This window comes from Phallusia mammillata, chromosome 7 (genome assembly GCF_965637545.1).
Source record: "Phallusia mammillata chromosome 7, kaPhaMamm4.hap1.1, whole genome shotgun sequence".
Taxonomy (NCBI): Eukaryota; Metazoa; Chordata; class Ascidiacea; order Phlebobranchia; family Ascidiidae; genus Phallusia; species Phallusia mammillata.
Genome location: NC_137258.1, coordinates 3687507 through 3715060, shown reverse-complemented (window position 1 = coordinate 3715060; position 27554 = coordinate 3687507). Strand labels below are relative to the sequence as shown.

At 38.0% G+C, this 27554-nt stretch overlaps 2 protein-coding genes across 10 annotated transcripts in view; one reads left to right on the top strand and one right to left on the bottom strand.

Moving 5' to 3' along the window:
* The first annotated feature begins 1194 nt into the window (after positions 1–1194).
* LOC145202684 (uncharacterized) lies at positions 1195–24217 on the top strand. Of its 2 annotated transcripts, XM_080075711.1 has the most exons (13): positions 1195–1447; positions 2802–3077; positions 9965–10066; positions 10623–10745; positions 10891–11160; positions 11613–11750; positions 19642–19779; positions 20394–20550; positions 20991–21137; positions 21247–21269; positions 21822–21972; positions 22815–22897; positions 23481–24217. In XM_080075711.1, the coding sequence occupies exons 2-13, from the start codon at positions 3023–3025 to the stop codon at positions 23705–23707; spliced, it is 1614 nt and encodes a 537-aa protein (XP_079931837.1). In that variant the 5' UTR covers positions 1195–1447; positions 2802–3022; the 3' UTR covers positions 23708–24217. The 2 variants fall into 2 exon arrangements, with proteins under 2 accessions (XP_079931837.1, XP_079931838.1); XM_080075712.1 differs by lacking the exon at positions 1195–1447 and having other exon boundaries at positions 2754–3077; positions 20397–20550.
* A 327-nt stretch (positions 24218–24544) lies between these two features.
* LOC145202681 (protein scribble homolog) overlaps positions 24545–27554 on the bottom strand; it is a 54357-nt gene continuing 51347 nt past the window's right edge. For 6 of the 8 annotated variants that reach the window (XM_080075705.1, XM_080075702.1, XM_080075700.1 and 3 more), the window contains one exon: positions 26417–27386. In XM_080075705.1, the coding sequence (XP_079931831.1) occupies positions 27269–27386 (118 nt within the window). In that variant the 3' untranslated portion in view covers positions 26417–27268. Of the gene's footprint in view, positions 25835–25905; positions 26006–26416; positions 27387–27554 lie in introns of those variants that run through there. The other 2 variants (XM_080075701.1, XM_080075703.1) reach the window with 2 other exon arrangements.

Genomic DNA, 27554 nt, shown 5'->3' with positions numbered 1-27554 from the left:
CAGCGAATAAATCCCGCTCGTGGCGCTATAGAACTAAATTTATTTATTTTAAAAAGGGGCATCACACTTTTTTAAATAATTTGCTATGATATATACAGAGTCAGTTTCTCTCAAACTAGTTTTACAATTCACCAGCCCTGTTTTATAATTACCTTTGAAAAAAAACTTGTGAACAGGGTGGACTTTTGTATGCTGCGACGGAGAAAAAAGAATTTGCCATTTGTCCATGAAACAAAAACGTGTCTGGTAAGTTTACAGCGTGTGTTTGCTTACATTGGAGTCAACTAAAACAAATGGTCATCTCTATTATCTTTGTTTATCCACTTGCACAGTTGCACCGCATGTGTGCCTCATATCTTTAGCTTGTTAAAAAAAATACTTGAAAAATAAATGCTTAATGATAATCAAAAAAGTTTGTACGGTACTTTGGCAGTGTACGACTTTGTTCCTTGTTTTGTTTATTTTGTCGTTTTCGTTAAAAAAAATTATAAAGCGTTCGGTTGGACCGGAAAGTATATTGAAAAACCACAGCAACAAAAACGGCGGAATTATTTGTCCTTATAACTTATAGCAAAGTAACATAAAAACGATATTCTGTTTTCAGGCTTGATAGGCACGTGAGTAAATGCTCTTCACATCGCGAGGTTGCCTTTAAAAAGTGAAGCTTATCGTTAGAAAACCAATAATTTTTATTCATGTCTCTCTGAGCTGTAGGCCTATAGCCTATGGAGTGATTAATTTTTAATGCCACGTTCAAAACTGCAGTCTAATATCGCGAAACTGTACATACACTTCAACAGCACATGCCTGTTTAAATTGTAGACGTTTACACTATTATTGCCATGAGATGAAATTACGAAATCAGTGTTTTTATTACCAAGGCAATTTATGTTATATTAGGTGCTATAGGATGGCGCAGGCACACTTTGCTGTGCATCTACAAACGCGTAAGTCGTAACAATTCTGACAGAAATTTGCTGTCAATCACGGACGGTGTACATCTGCACAAAAACACCCCACGGTTGGGAAAAATTTCTGGTGCAAACAAAGGTAAAAAGAACGCAATACCAATTCGCGATTCTCCACTGGGTTGCCTTTTTCTTGCGAGTAGGCTGTTTATAACTTACAGGCAATGGCCCGGCGGGTCTGATAAGGGTCCAAGCTCGCGAGAAAGCCGTTCGCGTCTCAATAGCACGAGTCAGTCAGCTGATAGTGTTTAGTGTCCAAGTGCGAATAGGCTCAGGTTGTTCAAATGACGTCCGGTCGCCGAAATGATCCTACTCTGAACGGTGTAACGGCCTATTCATTGCTAATGATCACCTGGCTATTGTTGCCTCGCAGCTGGTGCTTTGTTGACTCAGTTGTGTGAGTTTAGTCTTTTCATCAAATTGGCAGCGGCATTAGGATAGGTGCAAACTCCTTACGGATTTGATTGATAGATTTGCAGGTGGCTACTATTTTGTCTTTGTGGTAGGTTTACACCCGTTTTTGAGAACTTATAAAAATGGTGGACTATTTACGAACGTTGGGTTACTTATAAAAATGGTGGACTATTTATAACGTTGGGTAAAAATACTTAAAAGAAGGCCAATTTGCGCGTTTTCAAGCGTTATTAGTTCGTGCGTTATTGTAACTTTCACATTAAACCGTTTATTTGGACCTTGTATTGTAAAGGTAAGATTTTGTAGAGCTGAATGAATGAGACGTTTTGAGACGAAGACCGTGTTTTAGAAATCGAACTATGACGCAGTAACGACTCTCGGCGCACGGCCATGCGCACGTCATCGAAACACCAAGATTTATTATTTACTTTAAAGACTAAAAAACCTTTTTTTCGTAACATCGGTAAAGCGACAGGCTTTGCAAAAATACCGAGCATCATCAGTAAAAATCCGCAATAAAAATGCAAGCGCTATATACGGACCTTATTGCCATAAAGCGTGCAAAACGACGCCTTCTTAACGCAGAAAAAACCGCTACATTTTTAGCGCAAATGTATCAACTTAGCCTGTGTGTTGTAGCAACAACTAATCTTCTTGTTGGTATAAAGACATGCCAGGTTTAACGCTCTCTGCTTACTGCTCTTCAATTACACGGTTTAGCGTTAATTGGCACACACTGCCAAGCAAGGCAGGATATCGTCTGGTTCGTAATCGCAGATTAGCAAAGTCTTAGCGAAGTGCTCTAGGCGTAAATTGCTCACAGACGGCAAACGTTTTGTTCAAGTGCACTGCGTTGTCTTGGTATTGATTTGTTATGGTTTCGTTTTTAACGCAATGTTGAAGAATTCTTTGCACAACCAAAAACAACATTAAGTCACACAAAACAGTAATTTATAAAGCGCAGTATTGTCTGTACTACAGAACCAACAGCATAAATCAAAACTATCCTCGTATGGTACAGTCTATTTTATTCTTTCTTGGCACAAATAAAAGTTGTAAGCAAACCCGAAACGTAAACATGCCCAAATTAGGCCCTTGGTGTTTCGTGCACAATTTAGAAAAGACATTTATCGATTATAAAGCTCTCCTGAATGAACGGCTGTACGCAATAAATCAGTACAAACCACAGAAAATGTATGTAAAATTGCGCTTCAAATATGGCAGCATTGAAAAACTTACGAACGGTCGGAAAAGGCACATTACTTGAAGTGTGTTGTACGCATTCTTTTTTTGTGAACATTATTGCCGTTTGCATAAAACGACAAAAGGCATACCGCTTGGGTTTACAGTCTACAATCTACCATATTGTGTCGTGAACTCTCAACCTCTTATGTTTTACAGCCGCACTAGGTCTTGTAGATATGGTCTGATTGGGTGGAACAACAATTTACAAGAGTCTGGGGAGTTTTGCATGATCAAGCAGGCAATTGATTGACTGAAAAAATTGCAGAATCGCCTGGGTCTGAATTAGAAACTATTGATTGTCGAAGTAATTGCAAAAAGGCCCAGCAGTAGACTTGGTACAAGGTACATTCGAAGGTTCATTCCTGAAGAAAAGAGGTCGGCGCGAGGGCGAAAGAATGCTGCGTTGGATATTTTTTGCGACTTCTTTGATTCTACCAATCTTGTGTCAAGGTAAGATGACATTTATCAGCTTTTCAATCAAAATACTGTAATAACAATGTAGGATTTTTAATTATCTGAGGAACACTACATAAACCTGCAAAGTTACTTGTTTATACACGAGCTTTATAGCATTCTGTTTGAATTAACTAGGGTGTTCAATTTAATTTTTGCAACCCGTTACTTGGTTTTGACCGCTTGGCTCGCAAGTGATATTTGGTTTGTCTTGAACGTGGGAGAGTTTGCACTTTGGGGATTGGTATGCTTGACTAGGCCTTTTTTACACGCAGACATAATTTTGTGTTGTATACAACCAATACATTGCCTTACTCTCTTTACCAAGCAGACAGTGATGTTTCAAAATCATGCACACTGGGAATAGATCACTGGCAATGGTTACAAAAGCTGTGCAAGTCATGTTTACTTTAAAGCTACTGGAATATTTCCATTTGAAAACGAGTATTAGTTCAGAAACTTGTAGACACTGGGCTTCTGCTAATATTTTAATGCGATTGTCGGGCAAATAAATCTTCGGAAAGTTTGCAAGAGGCGCCGATGTTGTGTGTTTTCGGCATTAACATTCCGTTGAACGTTTTCAGTGTCAGGATGGTCTAGATTGCAGCAGTTTTAATCTTGCTTTGCTGAAGTTTTTTAACGTCGCTTTGTTTTTTAAAACCTTAACCTTGATGACCGACTGAAACCAAAAACGCTGACGAAAGTTGAAACCTATGTGCAACACTTTTCATGTGTTCCCAGGCCAAATGTTTCGCACATTCTCGAAATGCTCAAGAATCACAGTGGTACACAATACAAGTGTCAATTTGAAAACAAAAGGTGTCCAATCGTTTTGCACCGAGATTCAAAGCTTTTTTCAAATCTAGTAAACATTACCTTAATCTTAGAATTATGTTATAGGCCGTAATGATTAAACATGTGAATACAATAATACCGAGACCACTTTGAACAGTTTCGAAAATGTTCGCACGGGTTCCCTTGTATGTTTGCGTTGACAGTATTCGATTTGTTTAGCTCTAATCTGTAATCTGTAGACGCACCGAAACCCAACTGCCATAATTGGTCTTTGAATAAACTCCCGGAGAGCAAATTGCTCACACGAAAAGCTGTTTAACTGTAATCTTAATTTTGTATGCAAATGACTTATTTTGACTGAATTATATTGACTGAATTGTCATATCAATACAGTGTATTACAGCTAATGCGAATCTGAAGGTAGTTTTAATTTTTTTTTTAATTCTGTGATGTTACATCACCTTTAGCACAGAAAAAAATCCAACCGTCTTCAAATTGCCTTGCATAAACTTATCTTAAATTATGGCCGAGTTTAACAACCGCACGGTATTTAACACTGATAAATTAAATTTTAAATCCCCATCTGTTTCAACAAAGGCGTTGACCGCATCAATACCCGAAGTTTCGTTTGCTAACATCTGTGTTTTCAACTTTCTTATTCTACCGTCGGGTAAATGTGTAGCCTAATATTAATGATAAGCAGTCAAATACAGTTTACTGTTCTGTAATTGTGTACAAAGGCTTTGGCACCTTGGTCTAAGAACAGTTTTCCAAACAGCTAAAACATTTGATTAATAAAGCATGTCGCTTTTTGCGTCTATTTGGGCCGTTATTTTTCTCATTAAACTTATGAACAGATCCGTGTATAGTGTTTCAAAATACAGTTTTCGTTTTAACACTAACATCTAATTTTTGTGGTACAGTTCGCAGGCTAAATCAGTTGTTAAACAATAATTTACACCTTTAACATTATCCGTAGTCAGCAAAGCACCAAAACAGATTGTATGTAACTGGTTTGGTATTCAATAATGTTAAAATGTTGATTCTAATTTGACTCTGCAAACCCATAGTTCGTCATCAAGCCATAAAACATAAAATAAATGCGCTTACTTTAAGAACCATCACTAAAATAAAGTGTTAAGTTTACAACTTTTAAAAAGGAAAGTTGTTTTTACTTGTGTATGGACAAAGGAAAGCACGTCCTCCACCGTACAAACAATACTCACGGGTCAGACTTGTTTTGCTGTTAAACATGAATCAGGTTTTCAATTTGACGTTTCATTCTGCGTTGTTCACAGCCTGGCAAACACGCACTTGTGGATTTAGGATGTACGACGTGAGACTTTGTTTGATTTTGGCGGTTGCCCATGGCAACGTTTGCTAGGGGTTAGAGGTCGTCCTGATTGTCGTTTGATAAAACTGTCGAGTTTTTTAAGATTGCTGACAAAGAACAAATAGTTTTTGTTTTACTGTCAACCGATTGTTTTACTGTCAACCACTTGTTTGGCCACTTAAATTTAGTCCCTTACCGCCGTTTTTTTTGGGTACATTTTCCAGTTTTTTTCACATACACATGCTATCATGGAAAAAGTAAACAATTCTACAGTTGCTAAGCTAGCATACAGGGTGGTTTGTTACTCTTTACGTTGGTTTTTAAAGCTTGTTATTTATAATTCTATTAGGTACAAGGCTTTATAGGTCAAGAGTGCGCTGCAGCAAAAAAAAAACTTTTGCTCTGAGTTTGCTATCCAACGTTGACCGCTGCTTGAACTTTTCCAGCAAGCCGGACCAATTTTGTTCATCATTTAGTATAAGGGTGGTTTTATGAGCCAAATTGTGCGTCTCGCCACTTAAGATTACTTAAACTACACTAATTACCTAAAAGTCTACTAGAAAACCTTCCACCCTTGGTGGGCTGTTTTCTCCAACTACACCGACCGTGTGACGTCAGGTAAAAATCCCAAAGCGTCAGTCCAGTAATGTAGGTTTGTTTAATTTGGGGTGTGGTCTGTGTAAATGGAAGGAGATTTTAGGTTGTGTGTAATGACATTATAGGAGCACCTGTGACACCGTTCGGCATTAAGTAGCCCGGCCAGTTAACAACGCCCATCTGTTAAACGTTAATGGACAGCAAGTCGGTTTGTGTTACACAAGCACGACGGTGTGCAAATACCAGTAAGGTTTGCTTAGGAAATCTGTGTAAATGAAATTCTGACGGTTGCCTTGCTTTGTACTTGAATGAGAACTGTTATAAAATGTGGGATAGGGTATGGTAATACTGAAAATGAAAGCTTTTAAATAAACCATAAACTTTAACCCAGGTTGGTGCAGTATAGAATGACAAACCACATAGCCTACAAAACTTGTGTGATTACGTACGTTTTAAGCAGGTATAGGGTAAAGTTTAGGCATTTTAAATCATCATGCAGAAAAAAGTACTTTTATAAGTTTGCTCTCGCTTTAATAGCTAGAACACAAAAGATTGTTCAATTCACGTATTTTTGCAAAGTTTTTGTTCATCCAACGAGCTCAGACCAGACGAATTGTTTCCCAATGAGCTCAGTGTTGGCTCTGACCGATTTCAATTGGGTTGTTTACACTTTACAACACTATATTCCAACCAAATTTACACGTTACAATTGTTCGACTGCAAAGACTCTCCCATTTTAGTTTTTGATGCGACCAATATTTTGCAATACTGGAGTTCTAAACGCAGGTGTTTCGGACAAGAACTGTACTGACACGTAAACGAAAAACAGAATCGTGAATATACCTTGTGATTATGGTTTCTATTGTTAGAAAACTCCTTGTGGTGACTCACAGGTGTTAGTAAGGGGGTTTGGGCCAGCGACAATGCTAAAGGCTTACCTTGCTTGGTGACTCCTGGATTTGTAAGCCCTGAATCAATGCGAGGCGTTGAATATGTGGTCTGACTCTCTAAAAGTTAAATACAGACAGGATGTATGTGGTTTACCAACCTCAAAATCGGGAAAAACGATTTATTATAAAGGTCACATTCCAAAAATGTGTTTGAATGAATGAAAGTGCTAAACATGTTAACTACCAATATTTGAAGGTTAGGGGCCTATATATATGTGTGTGTTTTTATATGCACCCGAATATTAAAACTAAAACGCTTGCAAACCTAATTTGAAGACGGTCATTGCTAAAATATCGGGTCTTCAAAAACGTTTATACTTTTTTAAACAACAAAAACTTTTTCCAACAAAATTTACAACAGCTAATATTGGGTGAGCAAGTGCATTTGGCACAATATACGGGCTTCAAGGGGCTATAAGACGTCAGCTCCAACCTAAGCCAGGCACAAACCTTACATTAGCTGTTACAATACGTAGTGCAACAGTATAGCTTAACTTGGACTTCGATTATTTCACATTACACAAATCTAATTAAGGCTTAGACCAGTTTGGATGTGGTTAAACAAAGGAAGTGAAATTGGGTCGTTGATTAAAAGTTTTAAAAAATAGTTCTTCGTGTGTTTAGAACCGGTTTATCACTCATATTTTAACTGAAGGTTAACACTTAAGTACCACCGGAGACTAGTTAACATCCATCGTATCCTGTGTTTTGTCGACACCAACTTCCCCTTATGTCTTCTTATGTGGCTTGCGCGGCCAATAGAATAAACACTGCACCTTTCCCCATCGTCCAATTTCCCCGTACCAGCCCTCTTAAACTGACAAGAAAATCCCTATATTTTCTCCAAGGAAGTCGTCAGCACCCAGACACGCTATCATATGCAAACTTTCGTCTTGGGGGGTGTTAAACCATTCGATAAACAAGTACCTAAGACGACATTTTGAGTTCTATACAGCGAGATTAGTTTCGCCGGTAGCAAACCGTGAGAGCCAAGATCGAATTTAAGTGCTTGAAATAGAGTCATAAAGCGCAGACTTCAAGCCTTTTGGCGTAGGCGTACCTTTAGTGCCTCTTTCGAAGTCTGTGTAAACACAATGACAGATCACACCCAGATAACGTAGGCAGCAGACGACGGATAAATCTCTTTAAGTGCGTTACATAATGTGAAATACATTTTCAGGGGGTCCACCGGTAATATTTCATAGCACTATACACACTTAATTTGGTTATATACCTGTGCAGGTCTAAACATAACACGCGATATATTAACGTAACACTTCGACTGTGGCGTCATCTGGTCGGTTCTGAGGATGGTTGACGCGCCGACTGGTCTGTGTCCGTGTGTTTAATATTTTACGTGCGGTTACTTTCCGTCATTGGATGTTTGTCCCACAATTCTTCGCTGCTTTGGTGCGAACGACACAAAGGACATGGCTTTGACTTTAAATTACGTTATTTTCCGTGCATGCAAACAATTTAAAACTTAATCGCACGTGTAGCACACTACAATGCAACAAAAGTGTTTGTGTCTCGTAAAAATGAAACTTTATAATCTCTGGTTTGTCGTATTGTGCCGGAGTTTAAACTATGGCAAAATTTCATGTTTTACGGTTGCTTTCGAACCATTGTGTTTCACACTGACGGCTTTAAGCGAAAAAAGATTACCACAGATTTCCACGAAAGCGGTCCTTTTTACTCCTTATCTATGCGCCGTTTTTGACAACATTGTTAAGCAAAACTTAAAAGGAATTCTACAAATTGTAATTCTTCTGTTTTCGCTAACAAACAGTTTAAAATAAAATAACATATTACTATTGCTAGCACTCTCATAATAAAGTCCATGACGTTAATAACTACGTCAAGACCCCCTAAATAGCACATTTTATGATTGGAATATTGTGAATCTGTCGGGTTCAAAATGTGATCACCATAATATGTAAGATCAACCCAAGGACAAAAAGCCTCAATATATGCATATTTGTTCATTGTATTGTTTTCAGGCTAATTTGTACGAAAATGATTTCACCTAGAAAGTTATTAGCTTAATTTGTCCTTTTTGCAACCTTGTTCATTGCTTCCTACGTGGTCGTTAAAAAGGGTAATCCTTACTTGGTAATTTCCTTGTGAGGTTTGTGACTTTGTTGCTGACGTTGGAAACGGGGTCAGTCGTAAGGTGAAAGTAATAACAAACCGCTGTAATGCATTCAAGTTGGTACGGGACGCTCAAAAGTATGTCGTCCCACATTGTGACGTCATATTGACTGAACTTGACCTGGTTTGTTCGAAATACTTCGCAAATTGCGTGACGTCATCTTACAATTGCACAATTAACCGGGCATTGAACTATACTGTTTGCGGTTTTTCAAAACGATAGATGTCTTGAAAATAACTTGTTTCGAAGTTATCGGTATTATTTTTCTACGACAATACTGCAAGTTTTGTTATTGTCCAAAAGCATCTAAAGCGTTACATTTTTGCACCTTTTTTCTTTGTTTTACACTATCCAGTGGTATATAATCGGGTTTGGGGGCCTTAGCTAGCCTATTGTATCACTTAAGATGAAGTATTTGCCAAAATGTTTTGAGAACAAATCATGTCGCTTTTAATTCCGTTTGCAGACATCGTATTCCTTAAATGTAAAAGACAAAGGTATTTTGATCTTACTTCGAATTTCGATGAAATATTTGTCCATCTCACAGTTTTTATGTCAATAGTCGTTATGTTGTAGAATCTATAGTAAAGTATTCAGCTATGTAGTGCAAAAAGGGTTGTTGCCAAGAGTATAGAGGGAGACGTTTGTAAAACCGCAAGTTACATTTTCCAGACAGACAAAACATTGTACGTGACTTTGATGGTAGGCGGCCGGCAAAGTCACCGGTGTTTTGCTCCTTGCCTTGAACTTGGCACGAGATTTTGAAGGAAATTTGTGAAACAGGAAATGTTTGTTCGCTCTGATGGTGTCAAGTGGTCTTGAACGTTGTTTTGACGATAATTTGACTTCAAATGTGTCTACATGGGCGGCTTATGTGATACGGGCCATTGGTTGTATATGGTTGTATATTAAAAATGCCACTTTTGAGTTCGTAATTGCTTATGGCAAGTGTCGCACACTAACGTACAATATGCCTACAATATGACTATTATAAAAGATATAGACCATTTTTAGTTGCAGCAACTACCCTATAGAAAACTGTGCCTTACTTTTGCAGAAGGCCCGTGTCCTTTTCACCCTTGCACACCGGAACAACTGGGATGTCCATCTAGTCGACTTTTGAAGAACAAGAGAGGCTGTTTGCTTTGCAGATGTGAAGGTAATACCATGTCCTATCTGCAAAGAATGGTATGGTGATTGTTTCAGATTGTCAAGTATAATTCCTGATGCAAACTAAAATGTTCTTTTTTGTGTATGATTTCATTGGTGCATTTTCTCTGTTAATTTTTCATGTGGTTATAAATGTAGGTTTTCTCGATTTATACACAGCAAGTCGCGTGAATATCCGAGTGACTATAGCGCACCCACAGAGTCGTGAGTGCGAATCCTGTCATGGTCACGTGTGTTTCTCTTAGCAAGAAGCTTGGGCGTCATTGCTGCTAAACAGAGAAACTCCGTTTTACCAAATTTTAATAATTTAACAAGTCGAAACTATCAAATAGCTTATGATCCAATAACAGACTTACAATAAGCCAACCATCTCGACTAGTAACGCACCCAGGGATTGTTCAGCGAGGAAAAAATATATATTTAATATATTTATCCTTGTAAGGATTAACTGTCCTCACCACTATTGTGCTATTTTCCCCAAGCACAGGCAACCAGCAGTCTTTCAATTATTTTTTGGCGACTTATTGTTTGAAAACGTTTTTCAGAGTCGACCCTCCAGGATCACCCATGCAGTCTGCACGGCTGCACAGTGAAGCTGCTCAATTGCGCCAGCACCACCTTGCGGAAGGATGAAAACGGGTGCGATCTTTGTGAGTGTTCAAATCCAGGTTAGTGAGGCAACTGATTGATTGACGTCATAATGACATCACTATGTAAAAAAGCAAGTTTTTTTGAAAAAAATCTTGAATTTTTTTGATTCGGCTAAGGACGTGATAGGTGACGTTAAACAATCCTCTCCTAATTTTTTAACAGTTGACGGAAACGTGACGATTACCATGCAGCCCAACCCAATGGAGCGGCTTCTAATTGACGGGCCGACTTTAGGGGAGCCAACGCACCCTATCACAGTAGAATGTCCACCTCTAGAGTGTCCAATGGACCTGGATTGTGAAAGACTGGCGGTAAATCCACGTACAGGATGCGAGATTTGCCGATGTGCGACTGCCGGTGACTCCTTAAACGCGAGCATACTCGATGGGGTTTATGAGGATGTAGACGTCAATCAAACTGAGATGGAAATACGTGAGTTATTAGGTTAAAAAAGGCTGTTGTCGTTGAAAAGGCGGGAAATTTTGCAACAAACTCTAGATAAGTTGGACTGAAAGTTCTAAATGTGTTTTGACTGCATTTTCCACCTAAACTTTTTTCTATTTCTTGGTCCACTTATCAAACACAACGGATGTTTTTATCATTAAAATTTACTTTTTAGGCATATGCAATTACCTTTAGGGGTAAATTTACCCACCGTTGAGCTTTCCCTATTTAAAACCTCTCACAAAGCTTTGATCGCAACGTAGAGTAGAATTTGTTACAGGCGCTGAAATTGAACCAAGAGTTATCATTGCTTTCTTAAGTATACGTAATTTATGGATTACAATCTCTAGTTTCTTCTTCAAATAAAATAATGTTTGCTGTTAAAAACATATTGAGACTTCTAAAAAAACGCTTACGAAGTATTTTTTCACGATTTTCAGAAGATCCGTGCCCTGATCCGATGGAAATGGTTGAAGCGGAAAACATGGAGTTAGGTGGAAGACGTGGAGGTCGATCCAAGTACAAGTTGATACTGAAGAAACTGAAAAAGGGATTCAAGCCGGGAATGAAATATAAACGTAAGTAACGACTCTATCGTGTATGGGGAAAAGAGCTTGTGAAAAGGATTGGAGTTGGGTTTCTCAAACGTTTTACCACACCACACACATTTTCTCTACTTTTTTAGTTTGCCCACAAACATAACCTACTGTGGGTGAATAATGGGTGAAAAAGGGGGTGAATTTACCCAAGTTGAATAGCTATGGCTTAAAACAAAGCCAAGAAGCAACTGAAGACCAAAAAATATCATTACTGAGTTTCATTTATGTGTCTTACTGTAAATAAAGACACATGAACAATGTGACCATAGATTTATGTTGTTATAGTTTTGGGAATTAATATCTTTCGCTTTTACAGTCAATATCTTATTTGAACAGAATCGCCCAAACATAACGTGCTTAATGATGAAAATAACGGCCCAAATTGTTGCAAAAAGCGACATGCTTCACTGATGGTGGCATTTACAATTGCCGAAACGTTTGAACAATAAAGCATATCGCTTTTAACGTGTGTTTTGGCCGTTATTTTCATCATAACATCCTTTTTTTAAAAACTTTTTTTGGATCTAAAATTAGGCTGCAGACGCTTCTCACAATTTTAACCACACACCAACATGTCGCATTCAAGGCCCCCAGACGGGAAACCCGATGTTTTTAACACTCTCCTTAACGTTATACAATTACACGGCTTCTGAATATCTGAGCGGAACGGCAACAATGTGACGACAGATTAGACTTAATGACAGATTAGTTTGGCAGGTGTGACTATTGTCACTTCGCGTGGCAGCCGATTGACACCTGCACGCTTCGGCAATTGACAACCGGTGTAGCGATTGTCCTGCCATCGTAGCTGACAGTTTTTTAAGAACGTTCACCTGATATGGATGATGTTTTTTTGCCCCCAAGTAACACTTTGTTGGGTCTGGAATTGTTAAGCCATCTGCCACGCTTAATACCTCGGCTTTGGGCGTTGGTTATTAAATAAGCGCGTGGTGTATTTCTGGTGTGAAAAGTTGTATATAGCAATGGTTAAATTGAGTTTACTCGCTAGGTAAAGAAAACAGCGCTCGTATTGATTTTTTTTACAGAAAATCAATTAGGCCTTGGCTGAATGATTCATAATAGTGTGAGTTGTTTATTACTCAACTGTAAAGAATAAAGCCGTGACTGCATGAATTATATTTTTCTGATGCCAAAAATGCTGCGAAAACATGGGCGTGATCTTTTGCGGAAATGTTTCAGAATATATAGCATACATGGTACATGCCGCTTTTTACGTCTATTTGGGCAATTGTATTCCTTGTTAAGCATTGCTGGTTCACAAACAACTGTATTACAATTATTTTTACCAAGTAAACTAACACTTTTGGGTTTATAAAAAAACATATACACCGCTCGTTACATTTACTCCCGTGCAAACGTAATTCCGTTTTGCTGTTGGGTATAAATCACGTTACAAACATTTTCAGCCTATTTCGGTCACAAGTCAATGTCTAGCCTAAATACACGAGAAAGCAAACAATCGTTAACTTGTTTGACGTAGAAAATATGAACGTGACAAAATGATAATTTCCGGGACCGAAATAACGGTTCGCCAGTCACGCTTTCATGGCTTTAAGATAGGAACTCGTGGGTGTTATTGTGTAACACACAGTTATCGGCAATTTTATCGTTATCGTATATCGTTATCGCGTTCGGCAAAGGAAAGCGTCGTTAACTCGAGAGAGTTTTTCACCTATGTCAAGTGTCAAGGAACTTTATGACAAACATTTTTGGAGGTAATATGCAAAGATGACCCTATTGTATCAAAATATAGACTGCGGTTGTCGATAAAGGGATTTGCAAATGGAAAACATTGTTTAAAAAAAAGAATTAATGCACTGAAATAACACGAATGAATTGTGACTTTTATCAACTATTACAAAATTGATCACGAGTGTGAATTCCTATTTAAGACTTCTAATGATAAAACCATGAAAAATTGACTGTAAAAGCTCACAAGCAAATGACACTATTAATTTTGAAGTCTCTTCTTAAAACATAATAAAATAGTTCTCACTTAAAGCCAGATGTTTTCTTTAAAATATTTCTGGCATTTTGTCGCAATTCAGTGTAGACTGTAGAGTATAGACCAGTGGTTCCCAACCTTTTTGTAGTCACGGACCCCTTTTATAAATTTTATCGGTCCGCGGACCCCCAACGTAATTTAATCTTTTTTTCGTTTCCCGCATTATGCGTTATTATACTTTCGTTTTTTGGGGCAGAATTTTAATCAACCTTCACAGTCCGCTAATCTTAATAAAGTTCTATACTGTAGCAGTCAAAGCACTGAAAGAGATAAAGTTTTCTAGTGTACAAAACTTAAAACAAAGCACAAAGAATTCTATTGTTAATGTGTGTTGTGATGTCACCATGGAGGTAACAAAGTTTTCCTAATCCAAGGGTTTGATAAACAGTTTGCACTCATATACAAGATTGTAAAAACGGTTTGGGAACTTAAAAATATTGTGCTGTTGTTAATGCTACTGCAAATGTTTGCCTCCACGGACCACCAGAAACCGTCTCACGGACCCCTTGGGGGTCCGCGAACCCCAGGTTGGGAACCACCGGTATAGACTGTAGACCATGGTTTTACAACCTTTTTCGACGAATTCCTTTCTTAACAATTAAAAACATCTTCATTCCCCCCTAATGCATTTTATCAACTTCACAGGTTATATATTTCCAAACCTTAATACAAACCCCATGTACAGCTGAAAGCAAATTTCTCCCCTCAAGTTAAAATACCTCGCCGGTTGGGAACCGTTGGTGTAGACGAGGGGTGGGCAACCTTTGTTACTGTGGGGCCAAATACAATAGCCAATAATAGATCGCGGGCCGCACCTGTGTATAAAACAAGGTGATTTTACTTCGTTGCTTACCAAATATGCTTGGCTACAAGTAAAATTTGCATTTGATTCTAGCCACATATTGCTAGGTCGCAGAAGAATAGCATCGGGCGCATGAATCCGCTTAAAAATATATAATATTTGGACTCGTTTGTCAGTACATTTCAAATTCAATCGTCTCTGCGGCCCGCACAACCTTTACTCAAGGGCCGCAGGTTGCCCACCCCTGGTGTAGACCATCGATGCACGACATTCTCGTTATTGAAAAGTTATTTTATCGAAACTATACGAAAGTGCTTTATTTAATATAAACAGGGTCGCAAGTATATGCTACTTAATGGATTTCTGTGCGTGACTAGACTTTGTTTCATGAAAGTACGAACGGGCGTATATGTAAAAGCGTGTTTGAGTATATGATGAGGAAAAACTTGTCTGGTATACGGTCTTGTAAATGTTTGACAACAACTACGAATCTGTGTCATTCTACCAAAAGCGCGAAGCGTAAATAATTACTCAAATGCTAAGTCTCGTCTATCAAGATAACACCGATCGGCAAAATGATGATAAATTGATTATTTCAAGTATACAGGCACTTGATTTTTTTCTCAAGTTACCACTGTATGAAGAGCATTATGAATTTAAGGCAAGTGGGCTGTTAGTTTTGCACTCTTAATTGACTAAAATCCGTGATAATAACCTTTGACTAATTTATTGCTCTTTGCGGGCGCATTTACCTAATTGCCAATTTACCAACTCGACAAGGTGGACCAAGCGGTTGAACTATACAGGACCTGAGGAAACAGAAAATTAAATTTCTCTGGCAAAAGCATTTTACCTAAAATTTCATATGTTAATAATTTAAGGGCAAAAGCGTTGACTCTTCCGGGGGCCTGTTACGTGTTGTTTATGGTTTACAATTAAGCCTGTCGGTTTAGTGCGTATTCATGCTGAAACCAGAACAAGCCCTAAAGCGGTCCAGTAACGCTCGAAAATTTGCTTATTTCGGAAATTCCAAATCTGTTTGAACCTTTCAACTATAAAAGGTTACTGCCAAAAAGAATGGTTGGTCACACGATTCTTTTTTATATTACTTCTCCGTGTGGACCGAATGAAAGAAATTAGTTTTAGTTTTTTCTGAAGCAATCACATGGCAAATAATTATGTTTTCTTTTGTTATGTACAATGTTATCGAAATTTCCTGTAACATAGCTCACATAAACAAACGTTTTCAGCAACACAGAAATAACTTTTTTGCAAGGAAATTTCAAAAATCATTTGAAAACACCAATAATTTAGTGCAACTGTCGTAAAACAAATGATGTTTAGCCCAGTGCTTTGAAGCAAGTTTCCCGCAAGACGATGCAATTTGTGCCGCGGTGAAAACAACAGAAAATATTACAAGAAAACGAGTTCATCTGTCCATGACATAGCTCTAACAAACAGACATTCACACAAATATCTTTTTAAATTAATTTAAATCGAAGTATTTGAGTTTAGTTTATTTAGCTTGGTGAAAAAACATAGCGAAGTAATTGCACTAACACTACAAAACAACCACCGAGACGGAAATAGCAGCGCAACTTCAAAACGTTGTATAGCGCTAAACAGTGAAGGGTATAACTGGTGGATAATGTCTAAACGCGTTGACGATACACCTTGTTTAATGTTTTTATCCCCATACGGTTACTTGTAAACTAGCTTTATTTGTGCCGCGAAATTTTAAAAAAATTAAAAAGCGAAATTTTTGAAAGTGTTGTAAATGCGACGTGAGTGAAATAAAATATTTTCAGCACTTGTTTGACAAATGCGCGAAAACTAAAACACTGGCAAGAGCTTTGGAATAGCAACCAAAGACCCGTAACGAACCTTAACCGGATAAAACGGTAACCGGTCGCAAGCGGGCTTTTAACTCTCGCCCAGTCAAACAAACAAACTCACCTCCAAGCAGGGTCAAATCACTAACTCAAAGCTTGCGCTTTTGAAGTCAGTCTAAAAATAAATTGTTTCCGTCGTGATCCACAACGCCAACTGGCGGCTGGCGCCAATCGGCTCGCGCATGAAATGCTTTGCATCGAACCGTGGAGGCCCTTGTGTTGAGGTTTGTTTTGGAAGAGAAAGTAGTTTGTTAAAAATCAAAATGGCCGCTTTATACCTGTGTGACACAAACATTCTCGTATGGCCTATGATTAGTCTGGAAGTTTGCACATAACTGGTTTTGAAACTTATTAAAAAACTATTTGAATTGGACAAAAAAAAACACTTTACAATTTTCAAGACCGATTTTGATCAATTTGTTTCAAGCCACAGTTTTGACAAACATATTTATATGATTCTGATTTTTACGATTTCAAAGCGATTGGATGAGAGACAGGCGACATGTTTTTGAGCGACGTACAACCTGACACCGAAAACGAGCGACCTAGGGCTTTCAAATATACCGACAGGCTGCCAAAATAGATTAGCGGTCGGCTTAGGAGTGGTGTTGGTGCCTAATCAGCGCTGTTGGCAACAGTAGACGGCTTGGGGGCGCCTGACGAGTGCCGTTTACTCAACCGTGACCACTAGAGAGGTTACCTGCTGCGGAAAAAAAATTTAGAAATTTGAGGCTTATTACACAGGTGTTAGGTATAGTTATGTTTTTGGTTATAGGTCCAATCTATATCCTCTTTATACCAGTAAAGCCCCCGTATGAAACCGAAGTCTCCAATCGAAAAATCAAATGTCTAAAGTTTCGAAACCGACTAATTGAAACGTATTTAGTTAACTTATTTTTGATCCGAAAAATACATACTATCCACGCTGTCTACAAAATATTTTATGTTTAGTGCAGTTTAAAATTTAAAAGAATGTTTTTGAGCTTTTTAGGGCTTTTCTGTGCAAAATTTAATTGCAACGCACTTGCTCATCAAAGAGTTACTTAAAAATCAAATCCACAGAAAAAATGCAACAACTTTTTAGCTTTGATTTTAAATGCTTTGAAAACAAGTCAAAAATGTACTAACACAGCGTCAGTCAACACGTCAAATTTTTACTTGAAATTTCACTGATGCGGTCCCCAGCACTTGGGTCGTCTGATGGAGCCAGCGACGCCGTTAAACTGTCTACGTGAGCTGGGCCCGGCGCCGAGCTGGCCGCCACCAAAACATGCTCGTTTCGAAAGCTCGGTTGCCGTGACTACAACAACCCACACAAAAATCTTAAAAAGACACAAATTTGGCAACCACAAAACACTCGCTGGCCGGAACTTTATCTAGCCACGCCGGGAGCCAGTTGACAACTTGACGCCCAGACGACGGCGTCTAGAGCCGGCTTTGAAACTTGACACCCGGCTATCGCATGGGAAAGTTGTTTGCAACCGCAAAGAATGTAGAATTATGCGAGACTGGAGACAGAATGCATAACTCAGACTTGTGCGTTGATTTTTTTTAGCGTTTGAACAAATTTGAAAAAGTTTCGTTTTGGGCACTTGGCGTAGAATTAAAAGTAGCTTGTGCAAAAATGAAACTGCCAGGCAACTTATACATACTGAATATATGATAATACAACCTGTTAAATGCGCCTACAACAGATTCAAGCTTTATGACAAATACGAAACTGCAGAAGTTCCCATTTTAACAAACAAGGACCACTGATGATGACATGAGCATTTGCCAAAAAGTTTGAACAATAAAGCATGTCGCTTTTTACGTCTATTTGGGCCGTTATTTTCATTAAGTTTTTTTTCTGTTATTGCATTCTTAAAGTATTATTTATTAGATTTCAGGCACAACTACCCAGCTGCCAAAAAAGTTGATTTGCGACATTTTATTGTTCGCTTAGAGCAGTGGTTCCCAAACTTTTTCATATTTTTTTCAAAACGGTCCCTTTGCCATTATTTCGAGGGCTCGCGGTCCTTAAGCCTAAATGTGTATTTCATAAAAACGAAAGTTGATTGCAGGATTTTAGCTAGTTAGCTAGTTATAGTATAAAATTGCGCATAACAATTATCCAAAGACAGCATGCGAAATCACAAACAGGACAAAACATTACGATTGTGCGCGAACAATTGCATTTTTGATAGTTGTCATTCAATAAAGGCCATCGTTTAGCAATGGAGACAGTCGATTCTCAAGTCTACTTTGATTTAAACTTATTTAGTGGCACAAACTGACGCCAAATAAGATTATAGAATGACTTCAACCGTTTCGCGGTCCCCCCAAAATTGCCTCACGGACCCCTAAAGGACCGCGGACCCCAGTTTGGGAACCGCTGGCTTAGAGTGTAATTTATCATAATTGTCATGACAATTTGATTTAGCAACTATATCAGTATGCTTAACAGTGGCCGCCAGAAGATTTTTTACACAACATCCAACCTTCTTTGCAATGCCTGTGTTTTTAAACTTGCAATTTTTGCTCCAACAAGCAACAAAACAGGAAAAAACACGAAGGTTTTTCTCATTTTGACAATCTCAAAACCCAAAAAACTCGTTTTGCACAAACTCGGTTTCCAGGTCAAACCGCTTGAAACGTTTCGGGGTAGACGGTGCCATGCTCTGTGATAAAAGACGGCATTAGGACTTGTTTGCAGTCTTGTGGCGGCACCAAAAAAGTAATGAAACACAAAATTGGTGCCGTAAATCCTGTTTCGTGCGTTTGTGGTTTTTAAAAAGTCTGTTTCTTTATAAATCTGTTTCGTTTTGCTGTTGAATAAGGTTTCGTGTTTATTAAAATAATCATGTTTCCTTCCTATCAAACGTTTTTACATTGGGTCAAAGTGAGAGTTTTTCAAACAGTTTCTTTTTTGCTCACGTAATAAATCAAACCAGAAAATAATGAACAAGCGTTTCGTCCACCAGGTGGCATATTTAACTAATGGTGAGCAAACCGTTAAAAAAACGACTAGTATTTTGATTTAGCATCACACCAGTTGAACGACCATCATAATAAAATAAAATCTGGTCGCCAATCCCTGTAAATTATGATTTTGGACCAACAGGTGCTCTAAGTGGAACAATTTGACTCAACGCTATTAATTTGTTGCAGTCATCGTAAAAGGTTCAAGTCGCAATCCATTCAAAGCTTTTCTCGTTGATGTCAAGCCTGTTCCTGTCACCAGCAAACCTAAACGACGAAGAGGTCCGTTAAGCACAACTGCTACTGAAGCAGATGATGAAACGACAGGTTGCATGTTTTGACTTTTTAACTTAATCAAGCTATATGAATATACAAGCTGTTGCTGCTCTTCTGGCAATTGTATTTTTTCTACCAACGTTTCGACGTCCTGTACAAGTTATATAAGGTTGGGCCAATGGTTTGGTGGGAGAGCCACTTTTTAATATATTGATACCACACAAATCATCAGATTTAAATTAGACTACAGGTCTTTGAGGAAGATTGCAATTAAAAATTGTGTTAAAAATGTTGAATTACTGGTAAAAAATATATATCACACTAACAATAAAACAAGTAATTTAATTAAAACTAACAAACAACTATTTATTTGTATACTTTCACGGGGTTCGAACCCAGGACGCCCCTGGGAACGAATCCAGATCAAGACGTTTTTATGTCTTTATATGGGTCAGGCGCGGCAGACCATTCGTTATCAATTGATGTTTTTGATGCAACAATATGTTCACTAGCGATGATCACCAGAACGTTCAGTGAACCGTTGGGGGCAATAATTTTTTCTGTACTCAAGCACTTCATTTATATTTTTTGACATCAATCTCATTGTTTCTTAAGTTGCACATCATAAATCTTACAGTGACCTTTAAACTTTTTCCATCTTACAGCAGTTAGGTCTTGTTCTGGAGGCGGAATCCTAAACGGGTCTAACTCCGTGCGCGTGTCACCTGACTGTCCAACAGCCGCGATTGAACATGACACATCGAATAAAACAAAGGCAGTAATAATGTGGACTGCTCCAGACTGCGGCTGTGTGCAAATCAGGTTATTTTTTTCATTTCAATTTTACCAAAAAATGCACGGACTTGAAACGTGGCTAGATAAAAGCACCGCCTGAGAGCCTGTATATGATGATTACAATGTGTCAGTCGTTTCAACACTGAAATGAAATAATGAAATCTCTGCAACAAAGTGTATTCCGCGTACACAAGTCATTTGGCAGTTATGCTTTTAATTCAAATTTAATTTTTTTCTCGTCAACTACAAAACAGCAAAACAGATTGGAAAAAACAACATTGATGCGTTCGGTCTATAAGTTTACCTAAATGACAAATATTTTAAAGTTCATGTGTTTTCGAGATAAACAAGGAAGTTCAATTTCACCTGCGAAGTTCTTTGTTTTTTTTTCTGTAAGAGGAATTAATTGTTTTCATAGGAGTTGCTCAATGTAATAAACCATTGCAATTTTTGATTTATGTGATTAGGGCTGCAGTTGTTGATTACACCGATCGCGTGGTCTACATGGATGATGCTACGGCGCCCTCCAGCGGTCGTAGGAGATCGGCTCAAGCGGGAAAAATTAACAAGCCTCTGCTTCGTACAGTTTGCATGCGAAAAAATGCCAAAAATAGGTAACAAAAATATATCGGAGGGTTAATCTTAAAGACGGCTACGATGCTAATATGCAAATAAGCTGAGACTTTTATGCAGTATTTTTATCACTTTGTTTTTTGTTTGCAGACGCAATCCTCCAAGACGACCAGGTAAATTTAAACTGGATAAAAAGGTTTTTAGCTAGTTTTTTAGTATTTTACACGACTTGTAATAGCTTAAAGGTATTTCTCACACTATGTAATTTTCACATAAAAGGCAAAAATTGCAAACGATGTCCTTTGTGGGCAAATGATGCCCATAAACGCTACAGACGTTGTGTCAAAACGACAAAAACAAAAATGTTTCATACACAAACATTCATGTTATTTCTTTTCTTTCTTCTCAGAACAAATAAACCTTAAAGTGTTTAAAATGCCATTCTTTTTTGACAAACCGTAAAGCAATTTGTAGGGGGTGAAATACCCAATACAGTAAACCTCGGTTAATCCGGACCCGTTTGGACGAAATAAATTTCGAATTAGGCGAAGATCCGACTTAACCCAAACCGACTTAACCAAGGTTGCAATTTACCATTAAAAAACGCTTAGAAAATGCAACAAATGTTCTTTTAACTGGCCCAAAACACAACTCCTGTAAATTACGTTGATGCAGAAAGTATCATTTTTAAACAGTTGCTTACCAGTTGGTTTTTGCGTTTCCAGGAAAAACGACAAGGAAAGTTCCAAAGGCCGTTGGAGAATGTTGCAAGGCTGCCATTGTGTATGGTTCAATGCAAAAATCCAGCAGCCAAATGACGAATGGTTGTGAACAACAAGCCATGTTGTTTCTAATGGGTAGATATCGCTATAACAGGTAAGAGTCAGCTTTTCCATAGCCTATATTGTCTAAAAATATAGCCTACGTTATGTGGTTTGATGTCAGAAAATCAACCTGTAGAAAAACAACACGAACCCTTTTTTATTGCAAAATTTCTGCTACATATACACAACCAGCTAAAAGCAGTCGCAAACGTATATATGACACTGTAAAAATATAAATAACTCTGTTTAGCTTCAAACCTAAGCAGCAAATTTCTTGTACAAACTTGCTTTTTATAATCGAATAAATGATGTAAGTTATAAGGAATATTTTCCGTATATGTGTGGGTAGGCGAAGATTAGAATTATCGAAAACCCCAAGCACGCAATTTACATTTGGACCTCGTCCACACAACTGGTTTTAAATACCAGTGCATACTCTAGCGCATACTATAGGTATATAAAGCAGACTACACTTAAGACTGCACATATATTCTTTCTCTGATCTTCTCTGCTACCGTAATCACCATAACAAATTCTCGTTTAACATTTATGGCAACGCTTTACCTTTCGATAAATATAATCATATCTTCTAGCTAAAGTCTGTGTCATAGCTTCCGTTAGTTTCGTTAGTTACATAAGAAATCTATAGCACAAACCACCAGTACCAATACCAATCTGAACTTTTAAGTACAGCTCCAGTGTTTGTAGCTGCCTGTACAAAACCGCTTGATGCTTTCGGCAAGGTAGCAGGATTGACAGTGCCTTGCTTAATTGCTGCTGACGTGTGTGTAACTTGTTCTTAATAGCCTTAACTGCGTTGAAGGTGAATTAAGCTAACCTGCGTTGAAGGTGAATTAAGCTGATGCGTTGAATTTATGCATGTTTATTTTTTAGATTTAAAGGTATACAGAAAACTTGCAAGAACTCATATCGCAAATGTTGTATGGGTTTCATTCGGATAAGCAACCAACCCGATGGTGAGCCGTTTCCAATGTTTTATTTTGTGTTTAAATAAAATAGAACTTATTACTGATGTATATTACTGATGATGGCATTAACAATTACCGAGATATATGGGAACAGGGAGAGATTCTTTTTATGTCCATTTTATGCCAATTAGCAATACTGACTAAGCAGCTCAATACTATTTAAAACAGTGGTTTCTAGCCTGGGAGGAATTTACTTTAATTTGTACGTGTAGGCTTATTTAGTAAATCGAAACTTTAGCTCTGGAAATATACCTCGTGAAGTTGATAAAAGACCAAAATGAAAACGATCTTTGCATGATTTAGTATTTATACTGTGTAGTTTGTCGGGGAGGAATGAGAATGTTTTGAATTTTTAAGGGAGGAATTTATCCATAAATGTCGGAAATCACTGCTTTAAAGTGTTTTAATAGAATTATAGATTTTGCACGTCATTTGAGTTTAAACAAATCGCATTGGTCTGACTGAAATATAATTTATTCAATGCATACTCTTTAATAATACTGTTTTGCTATAAAGACCAGCTAAGGTGTTATTTAGATATTAACTAGACTTTGCGACACTTGTTGTTAAGTTGGAAGACGCCCAAACAAGCCCGTTTTGAAAGTCCCTAAATATGTTCTTGATGTTCTTCTCAAAATGGCTGGAGGATCGTCTCGTGGAAACTCCAACTCCGGAGGAAGAGCTCCAGGATCATCCAGGAACAAGGGCTCAAAGGGCAAAAGAAAAAGGAAGAAAGGACGGGCTAAAAAGCATAGAAGAACAGAGAGTCGTGCGAGCAGTGGTACAACCAGTACATGAGATGGTCCTTGGGACTGTAAAGACTTACTTTGGATGTTTATTTCTGCTTCTCACATCTTCTTTTCAAACATCGTCTCACTTTTAAAGTTCACGACGACAGATAATTTGCTTTTTACGTTTTTACGTCTTTTTTGTGCTGTCTGTTTTTATTCGGAGTTTCATTTGCATTTATAGCTCGGAAAAATACCACACAGGAATTTAAACTACATTTTTTATTATAACTTACTTGTTGCCAAATGTATCAACATATTAATTCATACAGTATCACCATTTACTCACGTTTCTCATATTTTGCACCCTGGTATGAATATATTTTTACCAACAAAACATTTCATGTGTTAAAGTCCTAACGAGCAATTAAGAACTTATTGTTAGCATAGCACCTACTGTTGAAACTTTGCTTCATTGGCTGCCTGTTTTGTTTTATAACTCCTATGAACAAATTGGCTGTGCTGCGCTGTACATAATATGGTTGTGCTATGACGAATAAAAAGTCCGGAAACTTCAAAAGTTCTAAAACTGTTGATAAAACTAGCCTTTCTTCCGTGGCACGAATTCAGTTTTGAGTATGCCTGACCTAAACGTAGGAAACGGTACAACAAGACCGTACAATTTAGCTAACAAATCTTTCGGCAAAATATGTGCTAGGTCTTCTTCCATGTATCATCCCCTGTCCCGTAGAATTGTTTCACATGAAAACTAAAAATTTAAGAAATATAGTTCTAGGCTGCGGTAAGACTCGAACCATGACTTTGGGCTTCCTAGGGCAAGTTCAAAAGTTTGCGCAAACTAAAAACACGAAACACCTTCCAACTTCTGGAAGTGTTCACACTTGTATCACAATTGGTGGTGGCTTTATTATTACAATAACGTTGTTATTTGTATTCAGGCCGTTACTAGTGAAAAAATAACAGTAAGAAACGGGTATTAATCTTAGGTCATTGCTTGGGCGAAATTTACAGGGCAGTTAGCGTTAGTGTCCGCACGCCTCACGTACGACCTCTAGTGGCAAAGAAACTTTTCTTTTAAAAAACAAGGGGAACTCCCACCAGGGATATCCTAGTTCAACCAGAGCGAGAAATAAAAACGCGCACACGAAAAGTTCTGTGCCCCCAAATTGACGGTAATGTACCTAAGGGTTAGAAAACGGGGTAAAACTGGGGCACATGGGTAAGTTTCTGGGGCTTTCGTGGATTTAAACTATGAATTGATTTTCGGGCGTGGGAAACGGGGTTTCGCTACAAAAGACAATACGCTAAAAACCTGTAGCTACAGAAATGGTAAAAAATGCAGAAGGTTGAAAAAGCGAGCGGGAGGTTGCAGACGTCCACACAGAGGGCTTGGATATGAATGGGCGAAAAACAGAGTTGACGTTGACAAAAAAAGTTAGACGCGCATACTTTTATGTATATAAACAATCGTATATGAATGGTAGTTACGATAAAACCCTTGCGTCAGCAGTAACCACGTGACGTCACTGACTGATGACGATGCAGGCGCGAATAAAAAGACGACAAATGCCACAAAAGATCGTAACGAAAAATTTTAAGGTTTGGTTAGTTGATATTCTTTTAATTGTACAGAGGTAACTAAAGGTCAATATTGTTTTGAAGGTTACTCAAGTTCAAGATTAATTCACCCCTTAAACGGAAATCTTGCTCGATCCATTTTGCCACTTTAAAAGTAACAAGCCAAGAATGACGTCACAACTTTATACCTCGTATGACGTCACAATGAAATTAAAACTTGGGGTTAAAACTTACGCACATCAGCTAGCATAGAATAACTTCGCTATTGGCTGACGTCACACTGTGCTACGTCACCCGTAGATGACGTCATTAATAGAAAGTACTAGCACCGTCGAGAACCAGCGGGTGTTTGAAGACAGAGAAAAGATAAGATGCGACAGAATCAAACAACACACTAAAATCAATTAGAAATGCGAAAGAAAACAGGTGTAAGAAAAAAGTTTCTCCCACAAATCGAAGGTCTTTCGTCAAGCACCGCGGTTTATTGTCGGTTCCCGGTGACGGGGAAGTCCCGACGAACACCAGGCCCGCGCCGTTGCTCCATCTAGTGGCGGTCGACTTAATATGATGTTTTTTCACAATGTTCAAACTACGCGACCTACAGAAATATCAAAGTTCAGAAACCTACTGTAATGTTGTTTAATGCATAAAATAGATAATATTTCATACCGTTCCACCCACACTCTCATTTCTTCTCCCTTTCTGTTGCATCATTTCTTTGGTCATTACCATTTGAGCCTGAAGCGCGTCTGCCTCCAGCGATTTAAACCTGCAACGTTTCAAATTGGTTGGTAAAAGTTTCCCCAAAACATAAAGAGTAGATATCACTGATGATGGCATGAGCATTTGCCGAAACGTTTGAACAATAAAGTATGTCGCTTTTTACGTCTATTTGGGCCGTTATTTTCACCAATAAAGAGTAGATAAATTTAAAGATAGTCACTATTTAACCGAAATGTCATAGTTTCGACCACGATCAAACAGAACCATTGTGGATTAAGGTAAAAAGTAGAAAGATAATAGTGAAAATCGATTTTTTTAGTTTTAGCTAAGCTGAACATATATTCTTTGCAGACTTGATTCAGTATGACGCTTTTAATAGCCCCGGCGTAATATGTTTTTCGAATTCCAAGTGTAGATTTTTAATTATTTTTATTTAAACACACAGCCCTTATTGATGTAAAAAGACTCGCATACATACAGTTATCAAAACTCCTACAAAACACAATAACTGCAGATACAACAAGGGTGATTGTTACGCAACAAGTACGTAATAGTGAAACAGTTAACAGCCTGGTGGCCAGCTACAACAAGCAAACAGTTAAGTGTGTAGTGAACTACAATATTTAGGACCATGCACACAATTGCTGGGCGTTTATTCCAGCAACTGTCAAACTTCAACTGCTTGATAGGTGAACAACAAACTATTTGGTGCGTGGGTTTTTAAAATCATTGCAGTTTGGCAGATTCGCCTTTGAGAAATAAGACAATCAAAACTTAAAACGTCTAATCGTTACAGAAAAATCTCAAACCGATTCATTGCATGTACCCCACATCAAAAATTCAAAGGACTAACTTTTTTCCAAGATATTTATTTTGCAAAAAAATAAAAAAAAACGCAAGTACGATTTTTCTATTTGAATAAGACTGTCATGAAATCTTAATTAAAAGCGTAATATGTATTTTTTTAGTAGCGTGTATAGAAAAAGTAGTCGACCATTGAAACTAGTGTGAGTGATATCCAACTAACACCCATAATTTGTAACTGCAAAACTGGCGTAAATGTGTTGTTTTTTACTTTTAAACAAAACCGACCAGGGCATAATCTTTGAACGCAAATACATTTTGTAGAGAAAGTTAGTTACCAAACCAGTTTCGCATTAATCTAACATTCCTGTTACCCTGCATTAGTCAACTTAAACTTTCGGTATCATCATTTTTGCCACAACATATCTACAACACGCAACTACAGTTGGTCTACAACAGCAATGCACAAACACAACCACACACTGTCGTTAGTCCCTTTGGGGAATCACCTGTCCACGTGATCGGAATTGTTAGTGACGTAACAATCAGATGCGGAACTTGACGACAGAGAGCGTTGAGCTTTCAATGTATTGTAAACCGCTATGTCCCGTTCGAGCGATTCCCTGATTGGCCAACAACGGCAGAATTTTGATTTAATTTGCGACTTATGATCAAGATCTGGTGATTTTACCAGTAATATTTTAAAGTTACGTGTTCTTTTTTTGCGAAAATTATACGTTTTCGTATGGAATCAGTCTCATTTTCTATTTTCGCGGTTTCTCTTTAAGGTT

What these genes read in the sequence shown, in the direction of transcription:
- LOC145202684 (XM_080075711.1), top strand. Translation starts at nt 3,023, where the DNA reads ATGCTGCGTTGGATATTTTTTGCGACTTCTTTGATTCTACCAATCTTG. An exon ending in TCTACCAATCTTGTGTCAAG is followed by an intron (nt 3,078 to 9,964) that starts GTAAGATGACAT and finishes TTACTTTTGCAG; the next exon opens with AAGGCCCGTGTCCTTTTCAC. An exon ending in AGCAGATGATGAAACGACAG is followed by an intron (nt 19,780 to 20,393) that starts GTTGCATGTTTT and finishes TCCATCTTACAG; the next exon opens with CAGTTAGGTCTTGTTCTGGA.